This window comes from Oncorhynchus clarkii, chromosome 23, assembly GCF_045791955.1.
Source record: "Oncorhynchus clarkii lewisi isolate Uvic-CL-2024 chromosome 23, UVic_Ocla_1.0, whole genome shotgun sequence".
NCBI lineage: Eukaryota > Metazoa > Chordata > Actinopteri > Salmoniformes > Salmonidae > Oncorhynchus > Oncorhynchus clarkii.
Window position 1 is genome coordinate 62,508,448 of NC_092169.1, and position 18,755 is coordinate 62,527,202.

The 18,755-nt window shown below is 43.3% G+C and overlaps 1 protein-coding gene across 1 annotated transcript in view; it reads right to left on the reverse strand.

Moving 5' to 3' along the window:
• The window catches only part of LOC139381686 (AT-rich interactive domain-containing protein 5B-like), a 120,425-nt gene that overhangs the window by 50,965 nt on the left and 50,705 nt on the right, over positions 1 to 18,755 (reverse strand). Inside the window, exon 4 of the mRNA XM_071125386.1 lies at positions 15,219 to 15,449. Coding sequence (XP_070981487.1) covers positions 15,219 to 15,449 — 231 coding nt within the window. The remainder of the gene's footprint in view (positions 1 to 15,218; positions 15,450 to 18,755) is intronic.

Consider the following 18,755-nt stretch of genomic DNA (forward strand, 5'->3'; position numbering starts at 1 on the left):
TAAAATAACAGACTAGAGAATAGAGCAGGGCTGTAAAATAACAGATTGTAGAGAATAGAGCAGGGCTGTAAAATAACAGACTGTAGAGAATAGAGCAGGGCTGTAAAATAACAGACTAGAGAATAGAGCAGGGCTGTAAAATAACAGACTGTAGAGAATAGAGCAGGGCTGTAAAATAACAGACTAGAGAATAGAGCAGGGCTGTAAAATAACAGACTGTAGAGAATAGAGCAGGGCTGTAAAATAACAGATTGTAGAGAATAACAGACTAGAGAATAGAGCAGGGCTGTAAAATAACAGACTAGAGAATAGAGCAGGGCTGTAAAATAACAGACTAGAGAATAGAGCAGGGCTGTGAAATAACAGACTGTAGAGAATAGAGCAGGGCTGTAAAATAACAGACTAGAGAATAGAGCAGGGCTGTAAAATAACAGACTAGAGAATAGAGCAGGGCTGTAAAATAACAGACTAGAGAATAGAGCAGGGCTGTAAAATAACAGATTGTAGAGAATAGAGCAGGGCTGTAAAATAACAGACTGTAGAGAATAGAGCAGGGCTGTAAAATAACAGACTAGAGAATAGAGCAGGGCTGTAAAATAACAGACTAGAGAATAGAGCAGGGCTGTAAAATAACAGATTGTAGAGAATAGAGCAGGGCTGTAAAATAACAGACTGTAGAGAATAGAGCAGGGCTGTAAAATAACAGACTAGAGAATAGAGCAGGGCTGTAAAATAACAGACTAGAGAATAGAGCAGGGCTGTAAAATAACAGACTAGAGAATAGAGCAGGGCTGTAAAATAACAGATTGTAGAGAATAGAGCAGGGCTGTAAAATAACAGACTGTAGAGAATAGAGCAGGGCTGTAAAATAACAGACTAGAGAATAGAGCAGGGCTGTAAAATAACAGACTAGAGAATAGAGCAGGGCTGTAAAATAACAGATTGTAGAGAATAGAGCAGGGCTGTAAAATAACAGACTGTAGAGAATAGAGCAGGGCTGTAAAATAACAGACTAGAGAATAGAGCAGGGCTGTAAAATAACAGATTGTAGAGAATAACAGACTAGAGAATAGAGCAGGGCTGTAAAATAACAGACTAGAGAATAGAGCAGGGCTGTAAAATAACAGACTAGAGAATAGAGCAGGGCTGTAAAATAACAGATTGTAGAGAATAGAGCAGGGCTGTAAAATAACAGACTGTAGAGAATAGAGCAGGGCTGTAAAATAACAGACTAGAGAATAGAGCAGGGCTGTAAAATAACAGACTAGAGAATAGAGCAGGGCTGTAAAATAACAGACTAGAGAATAGAGCAGGGCTGTAAAATAACAGACTAGAGAATAGAGCAGAGCTGTAAAATAACAGACTAGAGAATAGAGCAGGGCTGTAAAATAACAGACTGTAGAGAATAGAGCAGGGCTGTAAAATAAAAGACTAGAGAATAGAGCAGGGCTGTAAAATAACAGACTAGAGAATAGAGCACGGCTGTAAAATAACAGACTGTAGAGAATAGAGCAGGGCTGTAAAATAACAGACTAGAGAATAGAGCAGGGCTGTAAAATAACAGATTGTAGAGAATAGAGCAGGGCTGTAAAATAACAGACTGTAGAGAATAGAGCAGGGCTGTAAAATAACAGACTAGAGAATAGAGCAGGGCTGTAAAATAACAGACTGTAGAGAATAGAGCAGGGCTGTAAAATAACAGACTAGAGAATAGAGCAGGGCTGTAAAATAACAGACTGTAGAGAATAGAGCAGGGCTGTAAAATAACAGATTGTAGAGAATAACAGACTAGAGAATAGAGCAGGGCTGTAAAATAACAGACTAGAGAATAGAGCAGGGCTGTAAAATAACAGACTAGAGAATAGAGCAGGGCTGTGAAATAACAGACTGTAGAGAATAGAGCAGGGCTGTAAAATAACAGACTAGAGAATAGAGCAGGGCTGTAAAATAACAGACTAGAGAATAGAGCAGGGCTGTAAAATAACAGACTAGAGAATAGAGCAGGGCTGTAAAATAACAGATTGTAGAGAATAGAGCAGGGCTGTAAAATAACAGACTGTAGAGAATAGAGCAGGGCTGTAAAATAACAGACTAGAGAATAGAGCAGGGCTGTAAAATAACAGACTAGAGAATAGAGCAGGGCTGTAAAATAACAGATTGTAGAGAATAGAGCAGGGCTGTAAAATAACAGACTGTAGAGAATAGAGCAGGGCTGTAAAATAACAGACTAGAGAATAGAGCAGGGCTGTAAAATAACAGACTAGAGAATAGAGCAGGGCTGTAAAATAACAGACTAGAGAATAGAGCAGGGCTGTAAAATAACAGATTGTAGAGAATAGAGCAGGGCTGTAAAATAACAGACTGTAGAGAATAGAGCAGGGCTGTAAAATAACAGACTAGAGAATAGAGCAGGGCTGTAAAATAACAGACTAGAGAATAGAGCAGGGCTGTAAAATAACAGATTGTAGAGAATAGAGCAGGGCTGTAAAATAACAGACTGTAGAGAATAGAGCAGGGCTGTAAAATAACAGACTAGAGAATAGAGCAGGGCTGTAAAATAACAGATTGTAGAGAATAACAGACTAGAGAATAGAGCAGGGCTGTAAAATAACAGACTAGAGAATAGAGCAGGGCTGTAAAATAACAGACTAGAGAATAGAGCAGGGCTGTAAAATAACAGATTGTAGAGAATAGAGCAGGGCTGTAAAATAACAGACTGTAGAGAATAGAGCAGGGCTGTAAAATAACAGACTAGAGAATAGAGCAGGGCTGTAAAATAACAGACTAGAGAATAGAGCAGGGCTGTAAAATAACAGACTAGAGAATAGAGCAGGGCTGTAAAATAACAGACTAGAGAATAGAGCAGAGCTGTAAAATAACAGACTAGAGAATAGAGCAGGGCTGTAAAATAACAGACTGTAGAGAATAGAGCAGGGCTGTAAAATAAAAGACTAGAGAATAGAGCAGGGCTGTAAAATAACAGACTAGAGAATAGAGCACGGCTGTAAAATAACAGACTGTAGAGAATAGAGCAGGGCTGTAAAATAACAGACTAGAGAATAGAGCAGGGCTGTAAAATAACAGATTGTAGAGAATAGAGCAGGGCTGTAAAATAACAGACTAGAGAATAGAGCAGGGCTGTAAAATAACAGACTGTAGAGAATAGAGCAGGGCTGTAAAATAACAGACTGTAGAGAATAGAGCAGGGCTGTAAAATAACAGACTGTAGAGAATAGAGCAGGGCTGTAAAATAACAGACTGTAGAGAATAGAGCAGGGCTGTAAAATAACAGACTGTAGAGAATAGAGCAGGGCTGTAAAATAACAGACTGTAGAGAATAGAGCAGGGCTGTAAAATAACAGACTAGAGAATAGAGCAGGGCTGTAAAATAACAGATTGTAGAGAATAGAGCAGGGCTGTAAAATAACAGACTAGAGAATAGAGCAGGGCTGTAAAATAACAGACTGTAGAGAATAGAGCAGGGCTGTAAAATAACAGACTGTAGAGAATAGAGCAGGGCTGTAAAATAACAGATTGTAGAGAATAGAGCAGGGCTGTAAAATAACAGACTAGAGAATAGAGCAGGGCTGTAAAATAACAGACTAGAGAATAGAGCAGGGCTGTAAAATAACAGACTGTAGAGAATAGAGCAGGGCTGTAAAATAACAGACTGTAGAGAATAGAGCAGGGCTGTAAAATAACAGACTAGAGAATAGAGCAGGGCTGTAAAATAACAGACTGTAGAGAATAGAGCAGGGCTGTAAAATAACAGACTAGAGAGTAGAGCAGGGCTGTAAAATAACAGACTGTAGAGAATAGAGCAGGGCTGTAAAATAACAGACTAGAGAATAGAGCAGGGCTGTAAAATAACAGACTAGAGAATAGAGCAGGGCTGTAAAATAACAGACTAGAGAATAGAGCAGGGCTGTAAAATAACAGACTAGAGAATAGAGCAGGGCTGTAAAATAACAGACTAGAGAATAGAGCAGGGCTGTAAAATAACAGACTAGAGAATAGAGCAGGGCTGTAAAATAACAGACTGTAGAGAATAGAGCAGGGCTGTAAAATAACAGACTGTAGAGAATAGAGCAGGGCTGTAAAATAACAGACTAGAGAATAGAGCAGGGCTGTAAAATAACAAACTGTAGAGAATAGAGCAGGGCTGTAAAATAACAGACTAGAGAATAGAGCAGGGCTGTAAAATAACAGACTAGAGAATAGAGCAGGGCTGTAAAATAACAGACTAGAGAATAGAGCAGAGCTGTAAAATAACAGACTGTAGAGAATAGAGCAGGGCTGTAAAATAACAGATTGTAGAGAATAGAGCAGGGCTGTAAAATAACAGACTAGAGAATAGAGCAGGGCTGTAAAATAACAGACTGTAGAGAATAGAGCAGGGCTGTAAAATAACAGACTGTAGAGAATAGAGCAGGGCTGTAAAATAACAGACTAGAGAATAGAGCAGGGCTGTAAAATAACAGACTAGAGAATAGAGCAGGGCTGTAAAATAACAGACTGTAGAGAATAGAGCAGGGCTGTAAAATAACAGACTAGAGAATAGAGCAGGGCTGTAAAATAACAGACTAGAGAATAGAGCAGGGCTGTAAAATAACAGACTAGAGAATAGAGCAGGGCTGTAAAATAACAGACTAGAGAATAGAGCAGGGCTGTAAAATAACAGACTAGAGAATAGAGCAGGGCTGTAAAATAACAGACTGTAGAGAATAGAGCAGGGCTGTAAAATAACAGACTGTAGAGAATAGAGCAGGGCTGTAAAATAACAGACTAGAGAATAGAGCAGGGCTGTAAAATAACAGACTAGAGAATAGAGCAGGGCTGTAAAATAACAGACTAGAGAATAGAGCAGGGCTGTAAAATAACAGACTGTAGAGAATAGAGCAGGGCTGTAAAATAACAGACTAGAGAATAGAGCAGGGCTGTAAAATAACAGATTGTAGAGAATAGAGCAGGGCTGTAAAATAACAGATTGTAGAGAATAGAGCAGGGCTGTAAAATAACAGACTAGAGAATAGAGCAGGGCTGTAAAATAACAGACTAGAGAATAGAGCAGGGCTGTAAAATAACAGACTGTAGAGAATAGAGCAGGGCTGTAAAATAACAGACTAGAGAATAGAGCAGGGCTGTAAAATAACAGACTAGAGAATAGAGCAGGGCTGTAAAATAACAGACTGTAGAGAATAGAGCAGGGCTGTAAAATAACAGACTAGAGAATAGAGCAGGGCTGTAAAATAACAGACTAGAGAATAGAGCAGGGCTGTAAAATAACAGACTAGAGAATAGAGCAGGGCTGTAAAATAACAGACTAGAGAATAGAGCAGGGCTGTAAAATAACAGACTGTAGAGAATAGAGCAGGGCTGTAAAATAACAGACTAGAGAATAGAGCAGGGCTGTAAAATAACAGACTGTAGAGAAATAAGTAGGTTACAAGATACATTATTTATTACTATGAACTGAATAAGGCCATTGTGTGAGTTGGAGTGAGTCCCAACCGGTGGTCTCTCAGTCAACAAATTAATAAAGTATTTCATAATATAGTAATTTCTAAAAAAGTATTTAATAATAGAGTATTTTCTAATCTAGTATGTAATGTTGCTCAGCTCGTAGCTGTCAGAGCATAGGGACTCAGATGTCCCCAGGGAACAGAGTATTTTCTGATCTAGTATGTAATGTTGCTCAGCTCGTAGCTGTCAGAGCATAGGGACTCAGATGTCCCCAGGGAACAGAGTATTTTCTGATCTAGTATGTAATGTTGCTCAGCTCGTAGCTGTCAGAGCATAGGGACTCAGATGTCCCCAGGGAACAGAGTATTTTCTGATCTAGTATGTAATGTTGCTCAGCTCGTAGCTGTCAGAGCATAGGGACTCAGATGTCCCCAGGGAACATGTAAAAAGGGAATCATGGAAATGTGGTTTTAATTTGAATCAAACAGTTACTGGAAGACTTTTCTACAGCCTCGGTTCTCTGAGCTGCGGGAGGCCAACTGAGTGTCAGGAGCAGATCATACATGGACTTAATAAATGAATTATGTATGGAGGAACAACTGTAACACACCAACCCTGAACCGCTCCGGCCCCGTAGGAAAGGAAAGGGCCAGTCCAGATATATTTAGTTTCACTGCCTTTCAGACCGGCCTCAGAGTGGTGGTCCCGGAATGACCAGGGGGGAATATGAGAGGGTTGTAGAGGGTTATAGAGGGTTATAGAGGGATGTAAGAGGGTTGTATATGGCTACATAGGGTTGTAGAGGGCTACATAGGGTTGTAGAGGGTTACATAGGGTTGTAGAGGGTTACATAGGGTTGTAGAGGGTTATAGAGGGTTGTAGAGGGTTATATAGGGGTGTAGTGGGTAGTAGAGGGTTACAGAGGGCAGTAGAGGGTTATAGAGGGTTGTAGAGGGTTATAGAGGCTTATAGAGAGTTATAGAGCGATGTAGAGGGTTGTAGAGGGTTATAGAGGGTTGTAGAGGGTTATAGAGGGATGTAAAGGGTTGTAGAGGGTTATATAGGGTTGTAGAGGGTTATAGAGGGTACTATAGGGTTGTAGAGGGTTGTAGAGGGTTATAGAGGGTAGTAGAGGGTTGTATAGGATTGTAGATGGTTATAGAGGATTGTAGAGGGTTGTAGAGGGTTATAGAGGGATGTAGAGAATTGTAGATGGTTGTAGAGGGTTATAAAGGGTTATAGAGAGTTGTAGAGGGTTATAGATGGGTATATAGGGTTGTAGAGGGTTATAGAGGGTAATATAGGGTTGTAGAGGGTTGTAGAGGGTTATAGAGGGTAGTAGAGGGTTATAGAGGGTTGTATAGGATTGTAGATGGTTATAGAGGATTGTAGAGGGTTGTAGAGGGTTATAGAGGGATATAGAGGGTTGTAGAGGGTTGTATAGGGTTGTATAGGGTTGTAGATGTTTGTAGAGTGTTGTAGAGGGTTGTAGAGGGTTGTAGAGGGATGTAGAGGGATGTAGAGGGTTGTAGAGGGTTGTAGAGGGGTATAGAGGGTTATAGAGAGTTGTAGAGGGTTATAGAGGGTTATAGAGGGTTATCGAGTGTTGTAGAGGGTTATAGAGGGTTTTAGAGGGTTATAGAGTGTTGTAGAGTGTTGTAGAGGGTTATAGAGTGTTGTAGAGGGTTGTAGAGGGGTATAGAGGGCTGGGTTGTACACACCTGATCTCAGAACTGTGCTGTTATACATACAGTTGAAGTCGGAAATTTACATACATTCAGGTTGGAGTCATTAAAACTTATTTTTCAACCACTCCACTAATTTCTTGTTAACAAACTATAGTTTTGGCAAGTCGGTTAGGACATCTACTTTGTGCATGACACAATACATTTTTCCAACAATTGTTCACAAAACAGATTATTTCACTTATAATTCACTGTACCACAATTCCAGTGGGTCAGAAGTTTACATACACTAAGTTGACTGTGCCTTCAAACAGCTTGGAAAATTCCAGAAAATTATGTCATGGCTTTAGAAGCTTCTGATAGGCTAATTGACATCATTTGAGTCAATTGGAGGTGTACCTGTGGATGTATTTCAAGGCCTACCTTCAAACTCAGTGACTCTTTGCTTGAAACAGGTACAAAAGTATCTATTTCCACAGTAAAACGAGTCCGCTCAGCAAGGAAGAAGCCACTGCTCCAAAACCGCCATAAAAAAGCTAGACTACGGTTTGCAACTGCACATGGGGACAATGATCGTACTTTTTGGAGAAATGTCCTCTGGTCTAATGAAACAAAAACAGAACTGTTTGGCCATAATAGCCATAATGGCCATAATGACCCTCGTTATGTTAGGAGGAAAAAGGGGGGGGCTTGCAGCACCCCTCCCCTCCCTCCCCTCCTCCCCTCCCTCCGCTCCTCCCTCCCCTCCCCTCCTCCCTCCCCTCCTCCCTCCCCTCCCCTCCTCCCTCCCCTCCTCCCTCCCCTCCCTCCCTCCCCTCCCCTCCTCCCTCCCCTCCCCTCCTCCCTCCCCTCCCCTCCTCCCTCCCCTCCCTCCCTCACCACTCTGCTCTATGTCTCAAGGCTCTTCCTGGCAGGCAGCTCTCTCTGTAATAGTGTGGAACTTCACATCTGGATGGTGGTATGGGAGAGAGGCAGAAGCCAATATGTAATGCTAGGCCCCCTGGGAGTTTTTAGTACAGTAATGTAGAATGGTGTTGTTTGAACATTTGGATAATGGTATTTTACTAACATATAATTGGTATTTTGGGGGGCATTTTATTAGGATCCCTATTAAACACTAGAGTGTTCTGCCAAAGCAGCAGCTACTCTTCCTGGGGTCCACACAGAACATGACAAATAATACAGAACATCAACTATGACAAATAACAAGAACAGAACTACATTAAACATTTTTAAAAAGGCACACGTAGCCTAGACATCACTACATACACACAAACTATCTGGGTCCAATAGGGGAGAGGCGTTGTGCCGAGAGGTGTTGCTTTATCTGTTTTTTGAAACCAGGTTTGCTGTTAATTTCAGCAAGAAGAGATGGAAGGAAGTTCCATGAAATAATGGCTTCATATAATACTGTACTCTTTCTTGAATTTGTTCTGGATTTGGGGACTGTGAAAAGACCTCTGGTGGGGTAAGTGTGTGTGTCAGAACTGTGTGTAAGTTGACTATGCAAACAATTTGGGATTTTAAACACAATGTTTCTTATAAAAAGAAGAAGTGATGCAGTCAGTCTCCCCTCAACTCTGAGCCAAGAGAGACTGGCAGCATAGTATTTATATCAGCCCTCTGATTACAATGAAGAGCAAGACGTGCTGCTCTGTTCTGGGCCAGCTGCAGCTTAACTACACTGCGGTTCAACAGTTTGGGGTCACTTAGAAATATCCTTGTTTTGTCCATTAAAATAACATCAAATTGATCAGAAATACAGTGTAGACATTGTTAATGTTGTAAACGACTATTGTAGCTGGAAACGCCAGATTTTTTACGGAATATCTACATAGGCGTACAGAGGCCCATTATCAGCAACCATCACTCCTGTGTTCCAATGGCACGTTGTGTTAGCTAATCCAAGTTGATCATTTTAAAAGGGTAATTGATCATTAGAAAACCCTTTTGCAATTATGTTAGCACAGCTGAAAACTGTTGTTCTGATTAAAGAAGCAATAAAACTGGCCTTCTGTAGACTAATTGAGTATCTGGAGCATCAGCATTTGTGGGTTCGATTACAGGCTCAAAATGGCCAGAAACAAATAACTTTCTTCTGAAACTCGTCAGTCTGTTCTTGCTCTGAGAAATGAAGGCTATTCCATGTGAGTAATTGGCAAGAAACTGTAGATCTCGTACAACGCTGTGTACTACTCCCTTCACAGAACAGCACAAACTGTCTCTAACCAGAATAGAAAAAGGAGTGGGAGGCCCCGGTGCACAACTGAGCAAGAGGACAAGTACATTAGAGTGTCTAGTTTGAGAAACAGATGCCTCAACTGGCAGCTTCATTAAATAGTACCCACAAAACACCAGTCTCAACGTCAATAGTGAAGACGCGACTGCCTTCTAGGCAGAGATGCAAAGAAAAAGCCATATCTCAGACTGGCCAATAAAAAGAAGAGATTAAGATGGGCAAAAGAACACAGACACTGGACTCTGCCTAGAAGGCCAGCATCCCGGAGTTGCCTCTTCACTGTTGACGTTGAGACCGGTGTTTTACGGGTACTATTTAATGAAGCTGACAGTTCAGTTCAGGAAATGTACAACAGTAATAATGTCTACACTATATTTCCGATCAATTTGATGTTATTTTAATGGACATTTCTAGGTGACCCCAAACTTTTGAATGGTAGTGTAGGTCTTTCCTTGCAGCAGTCGATAACATGACTGGACAATAATCAAGACAAAACTAGAGGCTGCAGGACTTGCTTTGTGGAGTGTGGTGTCACACTCTCACAAAAAACTGAGCATCTCTTTATTACGGAGAGACCTCTAGCCGTCTTTACAACCATTGAATCTATATGTTTTGACCATGACAGTTAACAATCTAAGGTAACGCCAAGTAATTTAGTCTCCTCAACTTGTTCAACGGCCACACCATTCCTTACCAGATGCAGTTAAGCTCTAGAACATAGGGAATGGTTTTCTACCAAATACAATGCTCTTAGTTTTAGAGATGTTCAGGACCAGTTTATTACTGGCCCCCCATTCCAAAACAGACTGCAACTCTTTGTTAAGGGTTTCAGTGACTCCATTAGCTGTGGTTGCTGATGTGTTTATGGTTGAATCCTCAGCATACATGGATGCACATGCTTTGTTTATTGCCAGTGGCAGGTCATTTGGTAAAAAAAAGAAAAGAGTAGAGGGCATTTAGAGCTGCCCTGCGGTACACCACACTTTACATGTTTGACATTAGAGAAGCTTCCATTAAAGAAAACCCTTTGAGTTCTATTAGATAGACAGCTTTGACTCAACGACATGGCAGAGGTTGAACAGCCACATGATTTGGATTCCTATGTTTATTTATATATTTTATTTTTTATTTCACCTTTATTTAACCAGGTAGCCCAGCTGACAACAAGTTCTCATTTACAACTGCGACCTGATTAATGTGCAAGTAGAGATACTGGGGAGCAAAGGAGCAAAATATAAATAACAGTATGGGGATGAGATAGTTGGACGGGCTATTTACAGATGGGCTGTGTACAGGTGCAATGATCTGTAAGCTGCTCTGACAGCTGATGTTTAAAGTTAGTGAGGGAGATATGAGTCTCCAACTTCAGTGATTTTTTTAATTTGTTCCAGTCATTGGCAGCAGAAAACTGGAAGGAAAGGCGGCCAAAGGAGGAGTTGGCTTTGGGGATGAACAGTGAAGGAGGCTTGTTGTGAAATAGGAAGCCGATTCTAGATTTCATTTTGGATTGGGGATGCTTAATGTGGGTCTGGAAGGAGAGTTTACACTCTAGCCAGACACCTAGGTATTTGTAGTTGTCCACATATTCAGTGTGAGACGGCAGAGCCACCGTATTTATGATAACATAATCCATTCAAAGTTTATTTTCTTATTTTTATTCTGGATCTTCCTACACATTGATGTTGTTACTCTGTAGCCAAAGGATTTTACAACGATGGCATACGTCCCAAATGGCTCCCTGTTCTCAATATACTTTTGACAAGGGCCCATGGGCTAGTGCACTACTGTTGACCAGGGCCTATAGGGTAGTGCACTACTGTTGACCAGGGTCTATAGGGTAGTGCACTACTGTTGACCAGGGCATATAGGGTAGTGTACTACTGTTGACCAGGGCCCATGGGCTAGTGCACTACTGTTGACCAGGGTCTATAGGGTAGTGCACTACTGTTGACCAGGGCATATAGGGTAGTGCACTACTGTTGACCAGGGTCTATAGGGTACTGGACTACTGTTGACCAGGGTCTATAGGGTAGTGGACTACTGTTGACCAGGGCCCATGGGCTAGTGCACTACTGTTGACCAGGGCCCATGGGCTAGTGCACTACTGTTGACCAGGGCCCATGGGCTAGTGCACTACTGTTGACCAGGGCCTATAGGGTAGTGCACTACTGTTGACCAGGGTCTATAGGGTAGTGGACTACTGTTGACCAGGGCCCATGGGCTAGTGCACTACTGTTGACCAGGGCCCATAGGGTAGTGGACTACTGTTGACCAGGGCCCATAGGATAGTTGGCTACTGTTGACCAGGGCCCATGGGTGAGGGCACTAAATAGGGAATGAGATACCATTTAGGAAACACAACTGTTACTGTAGCTGATAGTAAATGGCTACTCTAAATGCAGCAGATTTCCCGCCAACTAACCATCATTCTGAAGATAAAGGAGATCCCCTCAGGGTGTCTCTGATGTGTTCCAGAATGAAATGTGTTCTTTGGAACCCCAGCGTGTGGTGAAGTTCTGTAACATGAACAATGACTTCATACTGCTGAGATCAGTCCTTACACAGTTGTTCCATTGGATTCTGTTACCCCTAGCCAAACACTGTTTAAACCCCTCAGGAGGGAGTCCATCGGGACAATCGGTACAGTTAACATGCAGATGCCTGTCAAGCCCTGCTGACATCTCCCTTTATCATGACAACAAAGTCCTACAGAACACGTTCCAAACAGAATATGGACACAGTCCAGAAATGTTCCTGTCTTCATGTACACACTCTGAAATCCATTTCCATTATGTGTGCTGTAAAGTTGTTTCTTATCCTCCTTGTCTGATTGGGATCCCAGTCTGAGGACCAGCTGTAGGCAGCAGCAGCTGCTGCAGTAGCATTAAACCGTTAGTCTCCTGTACCTAACCAGAGGATGTTCTGATTAAACCGTTAGTCTCCTGGTTAAACCGTTAGTCTCCTGTACCTAACCAGAGGATGTTCTGATTAAACCGTTAGTCTCCTGGTCAAACCGTTAGTCTCCTGTACCTAACCAGAGGATGTTCTGATTAAACCGTTAGTCTCCTGGTTAAACCGTTAGTCTCCTGTACCTAACCAGAGGATGTTCTGATTAAACCGTTAGTCTCCTGGTTAAACCGTTAGTCTCCTGGTTAAACCGTTAGTCTCCTGTACCTAACCAGAGGATGTTCTGATTAAACCGTTAGTCTCCTGGTTAAACCGTTAGTCTCCTGTACCTAACCAGAGGATGTTCTGATTAAACCGTTAGTCTCCTGGTCAAACCGTTAGTCTCCTGTACCTAACCAGAGGATGTTCTGATTAAACCGTTAGTCTCCTGGTTAAACCGTTAGTCTCCTGTACCTAACCAGAGGATGTTCTGATTAAACCGTTAGTCTCCTGGTTAAACCGTTAGTCTCCTGTACCTAACCAGAGGATGTTCTGATTAAACCGTTAGTCTCCTGGTCAAACCGTTAGTCTCCTGTACCTAACCAGAGGATGTTCTGATTAAACCGTTAGTCTCCTGGTTAAACCGTTAGTCTCCTGGTTAAACCGTTAGTCTCCTGTACCTAACCAGAGGATGTTCTGATTAAACCGTTAGTCTCCTGGTCAAACCGTTAGTCTCCTGTACCTAACCAGAGGATGTTCTGATTAAACCGTTAGTCTCCTGGTCAAACCGTTAGTCTCCTGTACCTAACCAGAGGATGTTCTGATTAAACCGTTAGTCTCCTGGTTAAACCGTTAGTCTCCTGGTCAAACCGTTAGTCTCCTGTACCTAACCAGAGGATGTTCTGATTAAACCGTTAGTCTCCTGGTTAAACCGTTAGTCTCCTGGTTAAACCGTTAGTCTCCTGTACCTAACCAGAGGATGTTCTGATTAAACCGTTAGTCTCCTGGTTAAACCGTTAGTCTCCTGGTTAAACCGTTAGTCTCCTGTACCTAACCAGAGGATGTTCTGATTAAACCGTTAGTCTCCTGGTCAAACCGTTAGTCTCCTGTACCTAACCAGAGGATGTTCTGATTAAACCGTTAGTCTCCTGGTCAAACCGTTAGTCTCCTGTACCTAACCAGAGGATGTTCTGATTAAACCGTTAGTCTCCTGGTTAAACCGTTAGTCTCCTGTACCTAACCAGAGGATGTTCTGATTAAACCGTTAGTCTCCTGGTTAAACCGTTAGTCTCCTGTACCTAACCAGAGGATGTTCTGATTAAACCGTTAGTCTCCTGGTCAAACCTTTAGTCTCCTGTACCTAACCAGAGGATGTTCTGATTAAACCGTTAGTCTCCTGGTTAAACCGTTAGTCTCCTGGTTAAACCGTTAGTCTCCTGTACCTAACCAGAGGATGTTCTGATTAAACCTTTAGTCTCCTGGTTAAACCTTTAGTCTCCTGGTTAACCCTTTAGTCTCCTGGTTAAACCGTTAGTCTCCTGTACCTAACCAGAGGATGTTCTGGTTAAACCTTTAGTCTCCTGGTTAAACCTTTAGTCTCCTGGTTAAACCGTTAGTCTCCTGTACCTAACCAGTGGATGTTCTGGTTAAACCGTTAGTCTCCTGTACCTAACCAGAGGATGTTCTGGTTAAACCTTTAGTCTCCTGGTTAAACCGTTAGTCTCCTGGTTAAACCGTTAGTCTCCTGTACCTAACCAGTGGATGTTCTGGTTAAACCGTTAGTCTCCTGTACCTAACCAGAGGATAATCTGGTTAAACCTTTACTCTCCTGGTTAACCCTTTACTCTCCTGGTTAAACCGTTAGTCTCCCCTGGTTAACTCTTTAGTCTCCTGGTTAACCCTTTAGTCTCCTGGTTAAACCGTTAGTCTCCTGTACCTAACCAGTGGATGACCTGGTTAAACCGTTAGTCTCCTGTACCTAACCAGTGGATGACCTGGTTAAACCGTTAGTCTCCTGTACCTAACCAGAGGATAATCTGGTTAAACCGTTAGTCTCCTGTACCTAACCAGAGGATGTTCTGGTTAAACCGTTAGTCTCCTGTACCTAACCAGAGGATAATCTGGTTAAACCGTTAGTCTCCTGTACCTAACCAGAGGATGTTCTGGTTAAACTGTTAGTCTCCTGGTTAACTCTTTAGTCTTCTGATACCTAACCAGAGGATGTTCTGGTTAAACCGTTAGTCTCCTGGTTAACTCTTTAGTCTTCTGATACCTAACCAGAGGATAATCTGGTTAAACATTTAGTCTCCTGGTTAAACCGTTGGTCTCCTGTACCTAGCCAGAGGGTGACCTGATAATATACCAATATCACACTAATGACATACAATACAAATAACACACACAACTAACATGGTAAGGATCATCCTTCATGTTGGAGAAACAACACACGTTTACAGACGGTTACAGTAACTATGCTGACGGCAAGTTAGCTGTGTGATGTCATTATAGAATGTGGAGGCAGGAGGACCTGAAGGAGAGCAGGCAGGCGGTGTTAATCAGCCCTCAAGGAATTATAGAATGTTGAGGCAGGAGGACCTGAAGGAGACCAGGCAGGCTGTGCTAATCAGCCCTAAGGGGAGATCCGTCCCAAATGGCCCCCTATTCCCTATTTAGTGCACTATCATCCCCATCATGTGGACCATCAGTAACATACAGTGGCATTGGGCTCAGTGCCATGGAAACATCAGCCCATGTTAACATTGGTGATTTGCCTACTCAAAGCAGGAAGTGACAAGCAGGGTCAGTGTGGAGAACAGTGTCACCACTCGACAGGACAGAGCATATCAGTACAACAGGGGGGGGTATTTCAGAACAGGGGTATTTCAGTACAGGGGTATTTCAGTACAGGGGTATTTCAGTACAGTGGTAATATTTCAGGCACTCACCGAACTCATCACAGACATTGTCATTGTCGATGAGGGTGGGGTGTTCAAAGGTGTCCCTGCAGTACAGGATGTGGGTGTGGTCTGTGAGTGAAGTCACGCCCCCCAGGGCCAGAACCACCTGTGAGGTGAGGAGGGAGGCGGGTCTTTCTTTCAGCCGGGCCAATAGGGAACGGTAGCGACAATACTGGGGGTAAGACAGCACCGACACACGCTTCTGGTCCCCGTCATCACCTAGAGGGACAGAGGAGAGAAAGACAGACAGGGATTAACAACATGAATAAAGTCAGACAGAACGCAGTACAGAGAATATGTAGCAACAATACTGGTGGTAAGAGAGCATTAAGACACACTTCTGGTCCCCGTCATCACCTAGAGGGACAGAGGAGAGACATGTTCTTTAACAGAGAGAGAGGTCCAACAGCTGGAGGTGGGGAGCAAGAAAAAACATACTAGCAGTAGCAGGAAGTGACAGCAGAGGAAGTGTGAGCAGAACATACTAGCAGTAGCAGGAAGTGACAGCAGAGGAAGTGTGAGCAGAACATACTAGCAGTAGCAGGAAGTGACAGCAGAGGAAGTGTGAGCAGAACATACTAGCAGTAGCAGGAAGTGACAGCAGAGGAAGTGTGAGCAGAACATACTAGCAGTAGCAGGAAGTGACAGCAGAGGAAGTGTGAGCAGAACATACTAGCAGTAGCAGGAAGTGACAGCAGAGGAAGTGTGAGCAGAACATACTAGCAGTAGCAGGAAGTGACAGCAGAGGAAGTGTGAGCAGAACATACTAGCAGTAGCAGGAAGTGACAGCAGAGGAAGTGTGAGCAGAACATACTAGCAGTAGCAGGAAGTGACAGCAGAGGAAGTGTGAGCAGAACATACTAGCAGTAGCAGGAAGTGACAGCAGAGGAAGTGTGAGCAGAACATACTAGCAGTAGCAGGAAGTGACAGCAGAGGAAGTGTGAGCAGAACATACTAGCAGTAGCAGGAAGTGACAGCAGAGGAAGTGTGAGCAGAACATACTAGCAGTAGCAGGAAGTGACAGCAGAGGAAGTGTGAGCAGAACCGGTCAGCTTGACTAGACCGCCACATTAAGGCAGGAAGTGTTTTTAACATCTGATTGGTGCAATCTCAGCTGACACAGACACTGGGGTTCTGAACCAGCTTCACTGTTTTCTATACTGCTCTTCAGTCACCCAATGCTTTGATTAACCTGCACCACAATACAGATAGCGTTTTAATGAGTTCATCCCTCCATACTGCTGGACGGCATTCAGGCTGTTCCACTCAGGCTGTGATGCAGAGGCTGGAGCCTAGTTTATAGACACTACAATGCTAATATGCTAATACAGTGTATCTGTGTTCCAGTCCAGTTCTGTGGGATATGAGAATCATGTGAGGTTTTAATACAGAGCCAAACTGCTGTTTTAACATGACACTTCTCAGCCAGGATGGTTCACATAAACCGAGTGTGATATAAACCTTTGTGACATAAACCGTTGTGGTATAAACCATTGTGATATAAACCGTTGTGGTATAAACCGTTGTGGTATAAACCGTTGTGATATAAACCGTTGTGATATAAACCGTTGTGATATAAACCGTTGTGGTATAAACCGTTGTGATATAAACCGTTGTGATATAAACCGTTGTGATATAAACCGTTGTGATATAAACCGTTGTGATATAAACCGAGTGTTGTGATATAAACCGTTGTGATATAAACCGTTGTGGTATAAACCGTTGTGATATAAACCGTTGTGGTATAAACCGTTGTGGTATAAACCGAGTGTTGTGATATAAACCGTTGTGATATAAACCGTTGTGGTATAAACCGTTGTGATATAAACCGTTGTGATATAACGAGAGCCAGATGGTTCAACGTTGATACATCTCACTCTGCTGATTTACACAGATCCTTCTGCTCAATCACCATCATGGCACCCAGAGCACAAATTAACCACAATATCTGTTATATCAGGAGATGTTCTATCAGGTGATGTTCTATCAGGAGATGTTCTATCAGGAGATGTTCTATCAGGTGATGTTCTATCAGGAGATGTTCTATCAGGAGATGTTCTATCAGGAGATGTTCTATCAGGAGATGTTCTACCAGGTGATGTGCTACCAGGTGATGTGCTACCAGGTGATGTTCTATCAGGAGATGTTCTATCAGGTGATGTTAGTTTGGTTCATCAGGCTGATCTCCAGTCTTCATGGAGGAGATTACTGAGTAGTTTGGTTCATCAGGCTGACCTCCGTTCTTCATGGATCATCAGGCTGACCCCCAGTCTTCATTGGTTCATCAGGCTGACCCCCAGTCTTCATGGTTCATCAGGCTGACCTCCAGTCTTCATGGTTCATCAGGCTGACCTCCAGTCTTCATGGTTCATAAGGCTGATCTCCAGTCTTCATGGTTCATCAGGCTGACCCCCAGTCTTCATGGTTCATCAGGCTGACCCCCAGTCTTCATGGTTCATCAGGCTGACCTCCAGTCTTCATGGTTCATCAGGCTGACCCCCAGTCTTCATGGAAGAGATTACTGAGTAGTTTGGCTCATCAGGCTGACCCCCAGTCCTCATGGTTCATCAGGCTGACCTCCAGTCTTCATGGTTCATCAGGCTGTCCCCCAGTCTTCATGGTTCATCAGGCTGACCTCCAGTCTTCATGGTTCATCAGGCTGACCCCCAGTCTTCATGGAGGAGATTACTGAGTAGTTTGGTTCATCAGGCTGACCCCCAGTCTTCATGGTTCATCAGGCTGACCCCCAGTCTTCATGGTTCATCAGGCTGACCTCCAGTCTTCATGGTTCATCAGGCTGACCCCCAGTCTTCATGGAAGAGATTACTGAGTAGTTTGGCTCATCAGGCTGACCCCCAGTTCCTCATGGTTCATCAGGCTGACCTCCAGTCTTCATGGTTCATCAGGCTGTCCCCCAGTCTTCATGGTTCATCAGGCTGACCTCCAGTCTTCATGGTTCATCAGGCTGACCCCCAGTCTTCATGGAGGAGATTACTGAGTAGTTTGGTTCATCAGGCTGACCCCCGGTCTTCATGGTTCATCACGCTGACCCCCAGTCTTCATTGGTTCACCAGGTTGACCCCCAGTCTTCATGGAGATTACTGAGTAGTTTGGTTCATCAGGCTGACCTCCAGTCTTCATGGTTCATCAGGCTGACCCCCAGTCCTCATGGAGGAGATTACTGAGTAGTTTGGCTCATCAGGCTGACCTCCGGTCTTCATGGATCATCAGGCTGACCCCCAGTCTTCATGGTTCATCAGGCTGACCTCCAGTCTTCATGGTTCATCAGGCTGACCCCCAGTCTTCATGGTTCATCAGGCTGACCTCCAGTCTCATGGAGGAGATTACTGAGTAGTTTGGCTCATCAGGCTGATCCCCAGTCCTCATGGTTCATCAGGCTGACCCCCAGTCTTCATGGTTCATCAGGCTGACCCCCAGTCTTCGTGGAGGAGATTACTGAGTAGTTTGGTTCATCAGGCTGACCTCCAGTCTTCATGGTTCATCAGACTGACCCCCAGTCTTCAT